Source organism: Enhydra lutris, unplaced genomic scaffold (assembly GCF_002288905.1).
Source record: "Enhydra lutris kenyoni isolate GAN:26980312 unplaced genomic scaffold, ASM228890v2 scaffoldscaffold75, whole genome shotgun sequence".
Classification (NCBI taxonomy): Eukaryota; Metazoa; Chordata; class Mammalia; order Carnivora; family Mustelidae; genus Enhydra; species Enhydra lutris.
Genome location: NW_019154159.1, coordinates 3,376,604 through 3,390,405, shown reverse-complemented (window position 1 = coordinate 3,390,405; position 13,802 = coordinate 3,376,604). Strand labels below are relative to the sequence as shown.

At 65.6% G+C, this 13,802-nt stretch overlaps 1 protein-coding gene across 1 annotated transcript; it reads right to left on the bottom strand.

Annotated features, from left to right (window-relative positions):
• Nucleotides 1-2,335: 2,335 nt before the first annotated feature.
• Nucleotides 2,336-12,530, bottom strand: LOC111160394 (cytosolic endo-beta-N-acetylglucosaminidase-like). Its single transcript, XM_022523483.1, has 14 exons — nt 12,427-12,530; nt 11,284-11,348; nt 10,927-11,128; nt 9,866-10,014; nt 9,224-9,381; nt 8,171-8,319; nt 7,677-7,842; nt 6,683-6,786; nt 6,231-6,339; nt 5,908-6,098; nt 5,408-5,556; nt 4,811-4,916; nt 4,359-4,473; nt 2,336-4,207 (listed from the first exon to the last, which is right to left on the bottom strand). Exons 1-14 carry the CDS (start codon nt 12,528-12,530, stop codon nt 3,776-3,778), a joined length of 2,199 nt encoding a protein of 732 aa, XP_022379191.1. The 3' UTR covers nt 2,336-3,775.
• Nucleotides 12,531-13,802: the final 1,272 nt, after the last annotated feature.

Genomic DNA, 13,802 nt, shown 5'->3' with positions numbered 1-13,802 from the left:
AGCTCTTCGTTCCCGGGGTCTCTGGCTTCGGCCCGTGTCCGTCACCCTCACGTCCAGCTGTCTGGGCCCCGGCTTCCCCTTGCGCCACGCCGCCAGCACCGTGTTCTGCAAACCTGGTGAGGGGCTCGCAGGCCACCAGAGTCCGACGGGCAGCCCTGGGGTCCGGCCCCCAACACCGAGGGCTAACATGGTTCCAGAACTGTGGGGCGCCCAGGCCCCCCTTGCTCCACGTGAGGGGGCTCCCGGGCCGCCCAGCCAGGATCACACCTCAAACCTAAGAGTGAGCGTCAGGGCGAGGCCTCGGGGCCGAGGGCGAGCTCGGACGGGCCCCAGCTAGCCTGTTTCCTGTCCCCTTGCTGACTCCCTGCCGCCTGCAGGGCCAAGCCCTCCCCGCACTGTCCTGCAGGGGAGCAGAGGGCCAGGGTGGGGGGGCCAGTGCCTGGCTGCACGGCGAGATCGGGAGTCACGGCGCCACGGGGCTGGATGGCCAGGCCCGAGCAGGGGGAGAGACGGGGAAAGGCCTGGAGCATCGCCCGGGACCCAGGTGCGGGTCCCGGGGTGGCGGGAGAGCAGAGGTGGGCAGCAGGGAGGGGCCCCCCGCCAGGCAGGGAGAGCTGGAGTAGGGGACGCAGCAAAAAATACGACCTAGGCTCCCAACACGGCTCCACTGTCTCATGAAACTTAAAAACAAACAAAAAAAACAAAAAACCACACCTCACTTTATATATTCAGCATCAGCTCCTGAAGCTCCTGAAATGAGCCCCTTTTCTATTCCTGTTGTACAGAGCCCGCCCGCCCGGCCCCGCCCGTCCAGAGCCCCTTGCTGCTCCGCCCCCGCCCCGCCCCGCCCCGCCCCTAGGACTGCAGCCAGGCCCCAGGCTTCCTTTCTTACCATTCTGTATGCTTCCAAGGTGTGACCATTCAAATCAACAGTATTATTAAGGTTATTAATAAAGATTTCTTTCTTCAAACCAGGACAACTCTTTTTTATTTGGCTGCCCCCAGGGCCAGGGGGTGGAGTACGGGGGCACCCGCCAGGGCAGGCCCAGGATCCGCAGCCTGTCCCAGGGTCTGGCCCACCTTCTGCCGGGCAGACCCTTCTGGGCAAGAGACTCCAGGGCCCCAATCCTCCGGCTCCTTTCCCCACCCTGACCCAAAACAGGCTGGAGGCAGGGCCCACGCGCGTCCTCCCAGCTGCCTCATCCTGCCGTGCACCGTAGGAGCCACCCAGGGTCCCTCCCAGCTGAGCAACAGCTACTGCACACAGACACCCGGCTGGGCCTCCAGTCGTCGCGCTGCTCAGCAGCTGTGGCCCGCCCAGTGCAGACAGGAGAGGGGACGGGGCTGGGGACGTCCCAGAGCGGAGGGCCCCAGATCCCAGCCACACCGCGGCCACCGCCCCTGTGATGTGGGTCGGGTGGTGGTTCCTTGAGGGAGTCGGGGGGCTGCTTCAAGGGAGGCCCACAGGCACGGGTCCCCATCCCTGGGAGGCTCGGTGGAGGGCAGCTGCCACCCTCGCCAGCCCCCCAAAAGACGAAATGGAACTGGGAAGCAAAGCAGAGGGTCCAAGCCCCGGGCTGGGAGCGGCTGGGCCAAGCCCACGTCCCAAAACCAAGGCAGCCAGTCCACAACGCAGCTCACCCACGAGTTTTTCACGTTTCACCTCGGATCATTTATTTCAGAGTGATGACACCCTCCAGACGTGCGCAGGCTTAAATGCCAACACACTCATTTTCCTGCCCACGAGCCCCTACTCTCCGTGGGAAAGGGACAGCGCTCCCGGGAGCTCTCTGGCCCCACCGCGCACCGCGCTCTAACCCCTCACCTCTCATCGCCTGCTCACCAGACTGTGAGAAAATAATTGCACCATCAATTTTCCCTCCTCCTCTGCGTAAACTGGCCAGGGGCACAGACACTTCAAGCCAACAGGCTGCGACAATGGAGAGCTGCTGCCTACCTCCGGGCACCCTGCCTCGCCTGACTCCCGCCTCTGGAGACACAGGGGGCAGAGCCAGACCCCCCGGTACAAAACGGGAGGCTCAAAGCAAACCAGTGGTCCACACCAAGAACACGGTCGCGGGAGCAGCTCCAAGCGGCCACGACTCTGGTCCCCCTGCCACTGCCCTGTCCAGGTTCACGGGGACAGGCAGGTGCTGGGTGACCTGCGCTCTGAGCTGGTCAGCGGAGGCGTCCTCCTGTCCTGCTTGAGCTGTCCTCCCCGTCTGCTGGGCAAATCCCTTCCCCACAGGGGACCAAGCTGGTTGGGCCACATGTGGGACATGGAGAGTAAAATGTCCCTCTGTCCCCCTGGGAAAGAGGCACCTGGGCCGGGGGGGGGGGATGGAGGCAGCCCTGGAGGGACACACCCTCTGCCGTCCTAAGGGCCAGGTTCGCCAGGGCCACTGGACCAGGCTCAGACTCCTGAATTCTGGACAACCAGGAGCGGTGCGGCTGCACTGCCACCTAGTGGCCGCTCCCCTCCCTACAACGTAGGAGCGAGGCTGAGGACTGGGGCTTGCACCCAAGGACAGCCAAGAGGCGGGACCCCGAGCTGGGAGGGTCATGGCCCTTGGCACCGCCTCATGTCGCATAGCACAGGTGGAGGGCAGAGAAATGGGCATAATACCCCCCATCAACGGCCCTGTGAGACGCGGGGGTAAGACCCCCAGAACAAGGGACGCTGCTCAGGCCGAGGACAGAAGCTGGGTGGCGCAGCAGAGAGCCCCAGGCTACGGGGTGGAGGGCGCCCACCCCCTGGAGGCCAGCATGCTGGCCCCGGGGTCACCAGGGGAGCCGTGTGGTCGGGGGGGGGGCGTCTCTGGCCCACTCACCCCATCCTCTCCTCCCTACACAGAGCCTCTGGCTGGCCTCAGCCCAGGTAGAGGGAAGGAAGGTGCTAGAAGACAGAAGAGGTGGCAAGACAGGAAGGGGGCCCAGTGGAGAGGGTTCTCAAGGCACCTGTGCTCACAGGGGCCTCGGCGCCCCCCCCCCACCCCTTCCCCTGGGAGAGGCTGAGGCGGGAGGACAGGAAGGAGCAGACGGCCAGAGCTGCCACTGCAAGGCTGGGCTAGGCCGCAGCCCAGGGCCTTCCTGGGCCCTGGCCGGCCTCCCACTCCCTGAGCCTGGACAGCCTCGCTCACCGCAGACACAGAGCCAAGGCCCACAGTCCGGCTCTGTGCAAGCTTCGCCAGTACCCACGGCCCAGAAGAGACACAGCAGCGCGCGGGGCCGACGGGAAGGCTCTGCAAACAGCTCCAGCTCACAGGACCGCACACGGAGGAGCCACAACACGGAAGGTCGGGACGAGGACGGCCCACCTGGCCCAGGGTGGGGTGTGCAGCCTGGTGCCGGCCGGGCCCTGGGCTCCCTAGTCCTAAGGGGAAGCAGGTCAGCCCCCAGGGCACCACGTCCCAGCTCCCTGCCACGCTCAGCCCCCAGCCCTCACCCTGGGAATCGCTTCCAGGGCCTGCTGGGAGGCTTCCTGTCCCACGTAAGCCTGTCGAGTTAGGAAACACCCTTTGGGGAGCTGGTGGGGCTAGCTTTCCCAAACCCCGTCCGTCGTACCTGGGAGTCTGTACTCCAGAAAGGGATTAGACATAACGGAGTTCATTAACCTCAGGAAATCATCGGCCCAGCAAACGGACTTCTTGGTTTTCCTGTCACCGGCGTCCACCACCGAACAGCCCCAGCCACAGCCATCTGGCACCCGTGGGCTCCCACACACCGCGTGGGGCCCTGAGCCCGGAGGCGGGGAGACGCCAGCTTCGGCGCTGGCTCACAGCTGGGGCAGGGAGTAGAGCAGGGCTGCCCTGCCCCACTCGGCCTGCGGCACCAGGAACCCCTCCTTGGGGACGGGCTCCACCAGGAACTGCACACGGCTGTCCCTGCCGGGCCCCGCGGCCGCCACCGGCAGCTCCACTACCCGGTATTGGTTGACGAAGGCCAGGCCCAGGAGCGCGGGTTTCTCGGGCCCCGGCGGCCCCACGCGCGGAGAGCCCCCGCCGCTCCCTGAGAGGCAGTGGATCCGGAAGCATCGAATGGGAGAGAGGAGGTAGGACCAGTGCAGGGTGCAGCTGAGTCGCAGTAGGGCAGGGACGCCCCCCTCCTCCTCCTCCTCCTCGGACGTGGCTGGCTGCCAGCGCACGCGGGACACGGTGACGGCCTGCACCCGGGGCAGCGGGCGGAGCAGGCTGTCGGCATCCACCACCTGGTGGGAGAGAGAGGGCTCGCTCTGACGCCCACCGGCGGCGCAGGGTGCCCGCCCCACACTCCCGCTCCTCGGGGACTCCGCCCCACTGGCCCTCAGCCTCCTGTGCGACCAGAGGCCCCTCCGCCCACACCCGCGCCCCACGGCCCACCTGGATCTCCCCGAGCCTGCAGACGAAGCTCGCCTCCTCCCGGCTGCCCGCAGGCTGCGCAAAGCTAACGAGCAGGTCTCCCAGGAGGCAGCCCCGCAGGTTCACCTCGTAGCAGCTGGGGGAGGTGACAGGCCAGTCACAAGGCGCCCACCTCCCCCAGCGCCTCGAGGCCAGCTGCTCAGAGGCCCGCAGCCGTGGCGGGAACAGAGGGCCATCCTGACGTGGGCCCTGCGGCTGGCGGGAACCCCAGACGGAAGGCATGGCCATGACCGCTCCCAGCAGCCTCCCGGGCTCATGTCCCCGCGCTGCCCGGAAACCTGGGGGGTCGGCCAGGGCCCCTCCAATCCCTCCAGTTCTGGGGCTTCTCAACCCAGGGCCCCTCCCTCAAGCCCCCTGCCCCCAGCAGGCAGCCCTCCCCGGCTGGAGACCCAACAGGAAGAGAAAAGACTCACCGCTGGACCCAGCCCCCATGGAGCTGTTGGCCGCAGCGGCCCACCCATCTGGCCAGCTTGGTGGGGGGCACCCGGAGGGGCCGGGGGCTGTGCCTTGAGCTGGTTTCTGCTGGGGGAGGAGACCCAGGACTTGAAAATGAGAAGAATCCAAAGGAAACCGCAGAGAGGTGTCCACTGAACGGAGTGGGGGCGGGGGGAGGCCCGGAGGCCAACAGACCCCCTGCTGGCGCCAGGGGCCCACGGCCCGCCCAAACAGGCTGAGGCCTTGGGGGGAAGGAGAACAGGGCAGAGAGCCTCCCCAACCCCCTCCCCAGGGTCTCAATGCCACGGCGGGCAGGAGACCCATTCCCCAAGTCTCTGTGGAACAGGGACCCAGGCCTGCACAGCACACCGTGTTGCCCAGTGGGGGCTGCGGGCCGGAGGCTGCAGCTGACCCGTGTCTCCCTGTCCAGGCCTGGCCCACAGCAGCACAGAGGACATCACCTGTCCTCTGCCCAGCCCCGGCTCCCCCACATCCTGGTGCGCTCTCTAGATGCTTCCCCAAGGTGTCCCCTGAAACAGAGGGGCCACAGGAAGCCAAAGCCCTACGCCTCTCACCATCCAGCGTCCAGAGGCCACCAACGCGGCAGCTGCCTGCGTCCCCCGTGGTGAGCTCCAATGCCACCTCGACAGCCGAGGGCCCTTCTAGTTTATACACCAAGGACAGGAAAATTTTGGGAGGCACGGGCACGTGCAGAGAGAACAGCCTGCCGGAGGAGGGCCGGGGTGAGCTCATGCAGGGTCTCAAGGCGTCGGACCCACAGAAACAGCAGAATGTGGTAGCTGGGGGGACGGGAGCTGTTCTGCGGGGACGGGTGAGAACATTCTGGAGACTGAAGGCACAATGACGTGCAAACAGCTCGCGCTACCGTACCACACATTCAGAAATGCCTCAGACGGTAAATGGTACGTTATGTGCTTTCTACCACAAGAACCCCCTCCGTTCTGTCTTCTGGCCTCCTTCCGGCCGCTGCAGCCCACCCGCCCAGGACAGTGAGGGACAGGGGCGAGGGGGATGCAGACAATGTCACAGATGTCTCCCCCACTCACTCACCTACCTCACGACCACGGGTCCGACCTCGGGCGGAATCACCCCACGGATGAGCAGGGAGCTGCCCCCGTGCCAGGCGTCCGCCAGACAGCAGCTCGTCCTCACCCAGCCCCGGCCGGCCCCTTCCGGCCTGTGCTCCGCAAACAGGGGCTGGATCTCCTGGGCACTGGGGTGGTACCAGGGCCCCACCGCCTCCTCCTGGAGGACAAGGCCGGGTGAGGGAGGCCCGAGGGGTGTGGGGGGAGCAGCATGGCCACCATGTCTCCCACACCCGGAGCCCCCTACGTGTCCCAGAGGAGACCAAAGCTGAACACCAGGAAGCCCACGCACCTGTCCGTAGCGCACTCGCCGTGTCCCCATGCCCAGGCAGAAAGAGGTGACAAAGGGCAAAGAACAGATGCTGTGTGTGGGCAGGTAGCGTTCCAGCAAAGCCCAGAACCTGTGGGGAAGGTGCAGGGGGACCCCGAACTCACTCCCGGCATCCCTCCCTGAGTGAGCGCCCCCCCCCGCTGAAAGTGTGGGGGATGCAGGTCTGCAGGGGGGTGGATCCCCCCCTCCCTGGTCCCCAACCCTCATCCTTCCCGCTTGGGTTGCCAGGACCCTCCAGCCTGGACACGGCCAAGACGGCTGGCTTCTCTCAAACTGGGCCCCTCAGCCCTGCCCGATGTGTGTGGGAAAGGTCCGTGGAGAGAAAGGCCTGAGCTATCTTGGGAAACCAGAGAAAATGCCAGAGCCCCCATCTGGCCAACACCAACCCCCTGCCTGGGACGGGAAGGACTCACTTGTCCTGGTTCTGGAAGAAATCCTTCTTCTCCAAACACTCGTACACCCAGCCAGGGGCGAAGAGAGCCGCCGAGAAGCCGTGCTTCCGGATCAGCTCCAGCGACTGGGGAGACAGCGGTCAGGGCAGAGCGCGGCCTGGCCGGCCAGGCCTCCCGCCCAGCCCCGAGGGGGGCTGCAACCCCAGCAGCTCATCAGCCCACAGCGGGGGTCAGAAAGGCGGTGAGTGGGGGGGGGCCTGCGCTGGGGAAGGCCCGCCCACAGCCTGCACGCGCCTCTCCCTCGCTCCACCTCTCATCGCGTTACCAGACTCAGAGCAGGTGGAGAGAATCTTCGGTTATTGGAATAATTTATTCACTTAGAGCTTAATTAATGAGCAGGAACATCCCCGTGGCACTGGAAGGGGCAGGACGGCCGGTCCGGAAGATGAGCCGACTTCCTGTCCATCCCGCACCGGGGCCCCAGCCCCGGCAACACCCTCTCGTCTCTCCTCACTGCCAACGGGACTCGCCTTGCCAGAAAAAAATCTCACTAGTTATTAAACCACCAAATTCCCCAAACTGGCTTTTTTACTGGGTCCTGGTCCCTGAGCTGCCTGTGGACGGGTGCGCTGCCAGTGCCCCCCCAAGCCCACCCGATGCTCTAAGCCCCCAGCTGGGCGCCGGTCAGCGCCCACAGTCCAGGAAGAAGGAACGGCTCGCTAGAGCGCAGGGGTCGCCCGGCTGCTTCTGTCCATCTACACCCACGTAAAAAGCAGCGCCTGATGGCAGGAAGGGGCTGGAAGTCAGGGTTCCAGGGCACAGCCTGGCCTGGCGGCATCAGCCGGGTGTCCTGGGCCCCAGCGTCCCTGCTCTGGGAAGCACGCGGCCTGTCTCTCCCTGGAGCACAGATGGGAACGGAAGGTCCCGGGAAAACCAGGCCGCAGAAGGCACACAGGCCACGGAGGGCAGGCAGGCCATCGCGCCCACCTCCCCGGCCCCCAGGGCCACCACCCACCTTGTGCGTGTCGAACTGGCCTCCCACGACGTTGCTCCGCGCGAACACGTCCACGCCCACGTACACGTCGGCGCGGCGCCCCCCCGCCGGGCCGCGCATGCGCTCCAGGTGTTCCTCCCGCCAGTTGTAGTTGGTGAAGAAGCCGTCGCAGGCGTCGAAGAAGACCCTGGAGGCGGCGGCCAGGCGGGGCTGTGAGGCCGGGACCCAGAGAGGCCCGGGGGCTGCCCACCCTGGGGGTCCTCCTCTTTGCCCTTCCGAGGCTCGCCTCCATCCCAACCCCCAGACTGGGCTGCCTCCAGGCCCAGAACACGGCCTGCTCCGGACAGCGGGGGCCCCGCCGGGAGCGCATGGCCCGCGGCCCGCGCGGCACAGGCCCTCCCCGCTAGTGGCCGGTGTCTCCGACTCTGCTCCCGGCCTCTCCGACCCAGGCAGCCGTGCGCCCCAGGCCCCGGGAGGCGGACGGCACTCCCGCCCCCGACCTGCTCGGCCCTCACCGGTTGTGCTGGTTGAGTTCATCCTGCCACTTGAGCTGCCCGCTGCTCACCACGCTGTCGTACCACAGCACCAAGCCCCCAGGCACCCGCTGATGGAGCTGGGCGCTCAGGTAGCGCAGGAAGTGGGGCACGTTGCCCACCGCTGTCGGCTGCAGAGGGAGGCAGAGCAGACCCGCGGTGAGGCCCGGCCCCGGCCGTGGTCAGAAGTGCCCCTCGCAGCACAGACAGGAGGCTGCTTAACCCCAGGAGCAAACACAGACTCCAAAGAAGCCCCGGGTCCCTGGAGCCCCCTGACCCCACAGCCATGGAGAGGAGGGTCCAGCCCGATGTTTCCCACTGTCCTGCCTTTCTTTTTTTCTCATTTTAAAAGATTTTATTGATTCTAGGGGCGCCTGGGTGGCTCAGTGCGTTAAGCCTCTGCCTTCGGCTCAGGTCATGATCCCAGGGTCCTGGGATTGAGCCCTGCGTTGGGCTCTCTGCTCAGCGAGGAGCCTGCTTCCTCCTCCCTCTCTGCCTGCCACTCTGCCTACTTGTGATCTCTCTCTGTCAAATAAATCAATAAAATCTTAAAAAAAAAAAGATTTTATTGATTCTAGGGAATCCCAAGCAGTGTCCCTGCTGAGCGCAGAGCCCAACATGCGGCTGGATCCCATGACCCTGAGACGGTGACCTGAGCTGAAATCAAGAGTCAGACATGCAGCTGACTGAGCCCCCGCAGGAGCCCCAGCTGTCCTTCCTTTCTGGAGCAGGAAGGACATGGGCACAGCAACAAAGAAAAAATAAAACCCCAGGAAAGGGGAGGGCAGCGCCAAGGACAGCCGCACACGCGGCCCCAGCAGAGCGGTTGGAGGAGGAGGAAAGGGACGCCTCGAAAGGGCAGCAGGGCAAAGCTTAGCCAACCAGGGATTCTGGACACGGTGCCGGAGAAGGTTCTGTCCCTCAGCGAAGGGACAGAGGTATCACTTAACCGGCCGCAGTGAGACGCTGAGGAAAGCGACGGAGGGATAGCGCGGGGCCTGGGCTGGGCAAGTGCCAGGAGAAGGCTGTGCTCACACTCAGAGAGTTCTCGATGTTGACCAGCCAGCCATCGAAGCGGAAGAACTGGGCAATGAGGACCAGCTGGTCTGCCACGGCTCGGTACGAGCGCTCGTCCCCGGCCAGAAAGGCTTCACAGAGCTGCGCACCGTCCTTCCACTCGGTGATGAAGGTCCCTGCCAGGGCCGAGAGAAACGAGGGCAGGCGAACCCAGCAGTTAGGAAAGCGTGGCTCTTGCAAGAGCACAGCAGCCCGGCCTGCAAGCTCATTACACACTCCCACGCCAGCCGCCCCAGATACCTGCGGAGTCCCACGCCCCGCGGGCCGACCCTGCGGCGGTGAAGAGGCCAACCACTGACGCGGGTGCGGGGGAAGAGAGCCGCGCCCACGGACTGGCCACCTGTGGCCTGCGGGCCACGTCCGCGCCCCCCCCCCCTTCATAAATACAGCCCATCTGTTTGCCTGTTGTCTACAGCTGCACTGTCTTGGTTAGGACAGTGACCCAGTGGCCTGGTCCCTTCCGGAAGTTGGCCCTTGCCTGTCGTAACCGATCAAGGCAGCCCTAGGCGAGGACCGCTTCGCCCCCAGAAGCCTTCTCGTTGCTGGTCACCTGGCAGGTGCACTGACGAGTGAGTAGAAGGCGAGCCCCGGGGCTCTTACCCAGCACACAGACCCCATGCCGATGGGCAGCGTTGGTCCAGCCCACGGGGGGGATGGTCACGGTGTGGTGGCTGAAGTACACGAAGATGTCGATGCACTGCCAGTGGTAGAAGCAGTAGGGGCTACGCACCGCCGAGCCCTGAATGAACCTGCGCGACACACGGAGCAGTCAGGACCCAGGACACGGGCACCCCGGGAAAGCTCCTCTTTGGTCCCGGTCAGCGACCGGGATGCTGGCTACGTACCAGGCGCAGCGCAGACCCCAGCTAGAGGGAGAAGTGGGACTGCACCTCGACCCTGAGATCAAGAGGTCTTAAGGGAAACATCTTCCCCAGGCCGGGCTGGTGGTCACTGCTGGACCCGACGGCTGAGCGTTGTCAGCCTCGACAAAGACGGGGCAGGACGAAAGCGAAGCGGCAGGGCTCGAGCTAAAGCCCCAGGTGCAGCCCCTGCACCATTTCTGCAGAACGGTCTCCCTACACCCAATGCTGGGCTGGCCACCATGAGCTGCACCCAAGATGTCGCCTCCTGCCTCCGCCCGTCCCTTGGTGGCCAGTTCGGACTAGGCCTTCCCATCTATCGTCCCCTCCAGGACTGTTTTACAGACGTCTAAGACCTCTAAGTGGACCGTGCAGCAACTCTGGAGGAAGTGTCCCCTGGCTGGGAGGGACACAGGAGGGTCACAGCTGGGCATCCGGAACTGATGGGCCGAGGACAGTCAGAGCTGAAGGGGTCCAGGGAGAACCACGGCTCTGGCCCAGGAGTGTGGAAAGGGTGCCAGCTGCTGGATCCGCCCCGCACACCAGATTTTAAGGGCGCACACGCCCCGGAAGCAAATGGTGTCAGGCCTGCCAGAGGCCCCAGCTTTCACCTGACCCAGGTCCTTTAGAGATGACACCAGAGACCTGGGCGCCTCGCCCAGTCAGAGCAGTCTGGTCCAGAGACTCCCCCTCCCCCAGTGCTCTTTGTCACACAGCTGTCCCTCTCCCTGCCTCCTTCCCCTCCAGCCCCGTCTCAGGCAACAGAATTAACGTCGGGGCGATGCCCTCGCAAAGCCTCACTTGTCATCGAGATACCCGCCCATCATGTCATGGCACAGCAGGGTCCGGGGCCTCTGGCTGCTCAAGGGGGGCTGCCGGCATTCGGAGGGCTCCAAGGCCACGTTGAAGCTGTCCTCCGCGTCAGGCGTCCAGGCCAGGAGTTCTTCCAGTGAAGAGAAGTAAAAACTGACAGGTTTGGTGGTGTCCTTGTCGTAATATCTAGCTGCTCAGAGGAGGGGAAGGAGGAATTGATTAGAAAGTATGGGGTCCCTAGATGCTCTGACAATGACCCAGAGAGAAAACACTAGACCGGGGGGCCTGCCCCAAAGCCCCAAGAGTGAACACAGAGACAGCGTTCCGAGCCTCCGTCCGTCTCACCTGGCAAAGGCTCCGGGGTAAAACTGACCACTTCACGAAAGACGGCTTCTTCTTGCTCCTCAATTCTAAGCAATGAGGAAGTTAAAAAAAAAAAAAAGGTTTTTTGAAGTAAAAGCATGAAGAAAAAGAATGCTGACATGCACACGCACCAGGCGCAGGCAGACTGGCCGAGGGGAGGGAGTACTGTTCTCGGACCTATATTCTGAAGCCAATTATGGAAATACGCATTGAACCAAAGGGGCGAGTGGGCGCCGTCTTCCTGCAGCCGCCCGTGTTGGCGCCGCGGCCGGCCCTCCGGCCCTCCGGCCGACACCGGACACTGGCGGCTCCTCCTACAAATAAACTGGGTTTCTTTTCGAAGTAACGGTCGCCATGCGGACCTGAGCAGACGCTCCGGCCGCCGTCTGTTGGCCGCGGGCTTCCGCGTGGAAATTCTCTCAATCTCCCCAAACCCGCGCCACTTCTTGTGACTTTCGTGGGGGACCCTGCAACTAGCTGGGTGGGTGGAGGGTCAGGGACATTCAGGCCTCACCAGAGCACAAGGGCGGTGGAAAACACTTCCTTTAGAACTCGGTCCCACACCCTGCTGTCCTTCGGCCCCCCTGGCCCAGCGCGCATCGGGGCGCCTGCGAGCCCGCCCAGCATTCTCACCCCTGCGGCCGCGGCCACTCCGCGGCCATCCCTGGCCAGTCGGAAACAGCCCTGGTCTCCCTCTCGGGGGGGTTAAACAACACTGGGGACGCTGTTTCCAAGCAGGCCGTCCCGTGCGCTAGTGCCCCCCAGGGAGCCAAGCAGGCCGTCCGGTGCGGGTGACCCCCCGGTGCGCCAGTGCCCCCCCAGGGAGCCAAGCGCGGACTGCGACGGACTCGCCGCCCCTTCCGTGCCTCTGAGCCTGCGTCCGCTCCGTTCCTTCCACTCGCACACCCTTCCCCCGTCCGCCACGTGCTCCTACAGACCAGCTCGGCGGCCCCGCTCCGGGCGCGACCCCGTTCCGGGCCAGCGAGGGCGCCAGTGCCACCCGCCCGCCCCGCCGCGCCGAGCCGAGCCCCGCGGCCGGCGACCGAGGGCAGCCCCACCCGCCTCACGCGCGAGGACCCCGAGGCTCCCCGCCCACGACTGCGGCCGCCGCCGGTCCCCGCCCACCTCCTCCGCGGTCGCCGCTGCCCCGGCCGCCGCTCCGGCTCCTCCGGGATCGTGGGCGCCCTCTTGCGCGCCGCCGCTCGGGTCACCGGCCCAGCCGCCTCCATCACGGTGCCGCTCCCTCCGCCGCCGCCGGCCAATCGCAGGCCGGAGCCCGTCCCCGCCTCCGGCCTCCGGCCAATCGCAGGCCGGAGCCCGCCCCGCCTCCGGCCTCCGGCCAATCGCAGGCCGGAGCCCGCCCCGCCTCCGGCCTCCGGCCAATTGCAGGCCGGAGCCCTTCCGGCCCAATGGAGGGACCGCGCGGTACGGCTGCCCCGCCCCGGCCGTCCCAGCCGACTACCTGCGCGCACTCTGGGAGCCGCCGCGGGTGGCGGGGACTTTGTAGCCGGAGGGAGGCCTGGGGGCGGGGCCGAGACGGGGCGGGGCGGGGAGAGGGGCGGGGCTAGGGGCTCCGGGCGGGGTCGCGGCTGCGCCGGCGCCCTGACTTGCGCAGCGCGGTCCCCACCTGCCCTCTGTGCAGAAGCGCCGTGTCCCGGAAGTCACGGAGTCGGTGAGCCGCGGCAGTTAGATTCGGTTCGTCTGACCCCGTTCAAAGGCGATCTTCGGAGGAGATGAAATCCGGAGTCTCGTTCGGGTGTGAACACGGACAAGAGCTGTAGTTAGCGGAGCGCTCGCACGGACGTTGCGACCAGTTCGAGGAAGGCCGAAGAGGAGGCCCGTGTCCAAAAGAGGAGCGCTGAGTGCGCGCCCACGCGGAGGCACAAGTGGCTTTTCAGCGGGGTGGGGGTTGGGAGATCCCTGGACCCCTGCAGAGACCACCTGCTCCCCCTAAAAGACGGAGGCCCGAGCCGCTCGCAGCAGCACGGACGGCCGGTAGACGCGGCGTCGTGTTCCCGGGGCACGGGTTTTCCCACACCCCACGTCTGCGCTCCGAGGCTGTCTCCCGGATGCCCGTACCCAGCATCCCGGGTAAATGCGGAGGAAGGAGGCCTGCACGGGGAGGAGCGGCGCAGCGGGCCCGGTGGTGCAGGAGCCCCTGGCCCCGGGGGTCCCAAACGGACCAGGCTCAGCCGCCGCCCGCTGACAGAATCCAAAGGCAGAGACGAGTGATGGGGAACCGAGAAAGGAGTCTACTTCCGAGAGGCCCGCTGAAGACAGCGTCTCAAAGACTGTCTCCGAAGTGCTGAAGACACTGCTAGGGTTAAATGAGGACAGTGTGCAACGAGGGTGGGGGGTGCGCGCAGGTGGGCAGGGAAGGCCAGGCTGACCGTCGTCTGGGGGTTGATCACACGGGGTCTTGCTGGCTCAGGACAGTCCTTATAGCTTAAGGGGGTTTCGGTTCCTACCACAGGATGCTATGCCCGCAGGGTCTTTTGCCT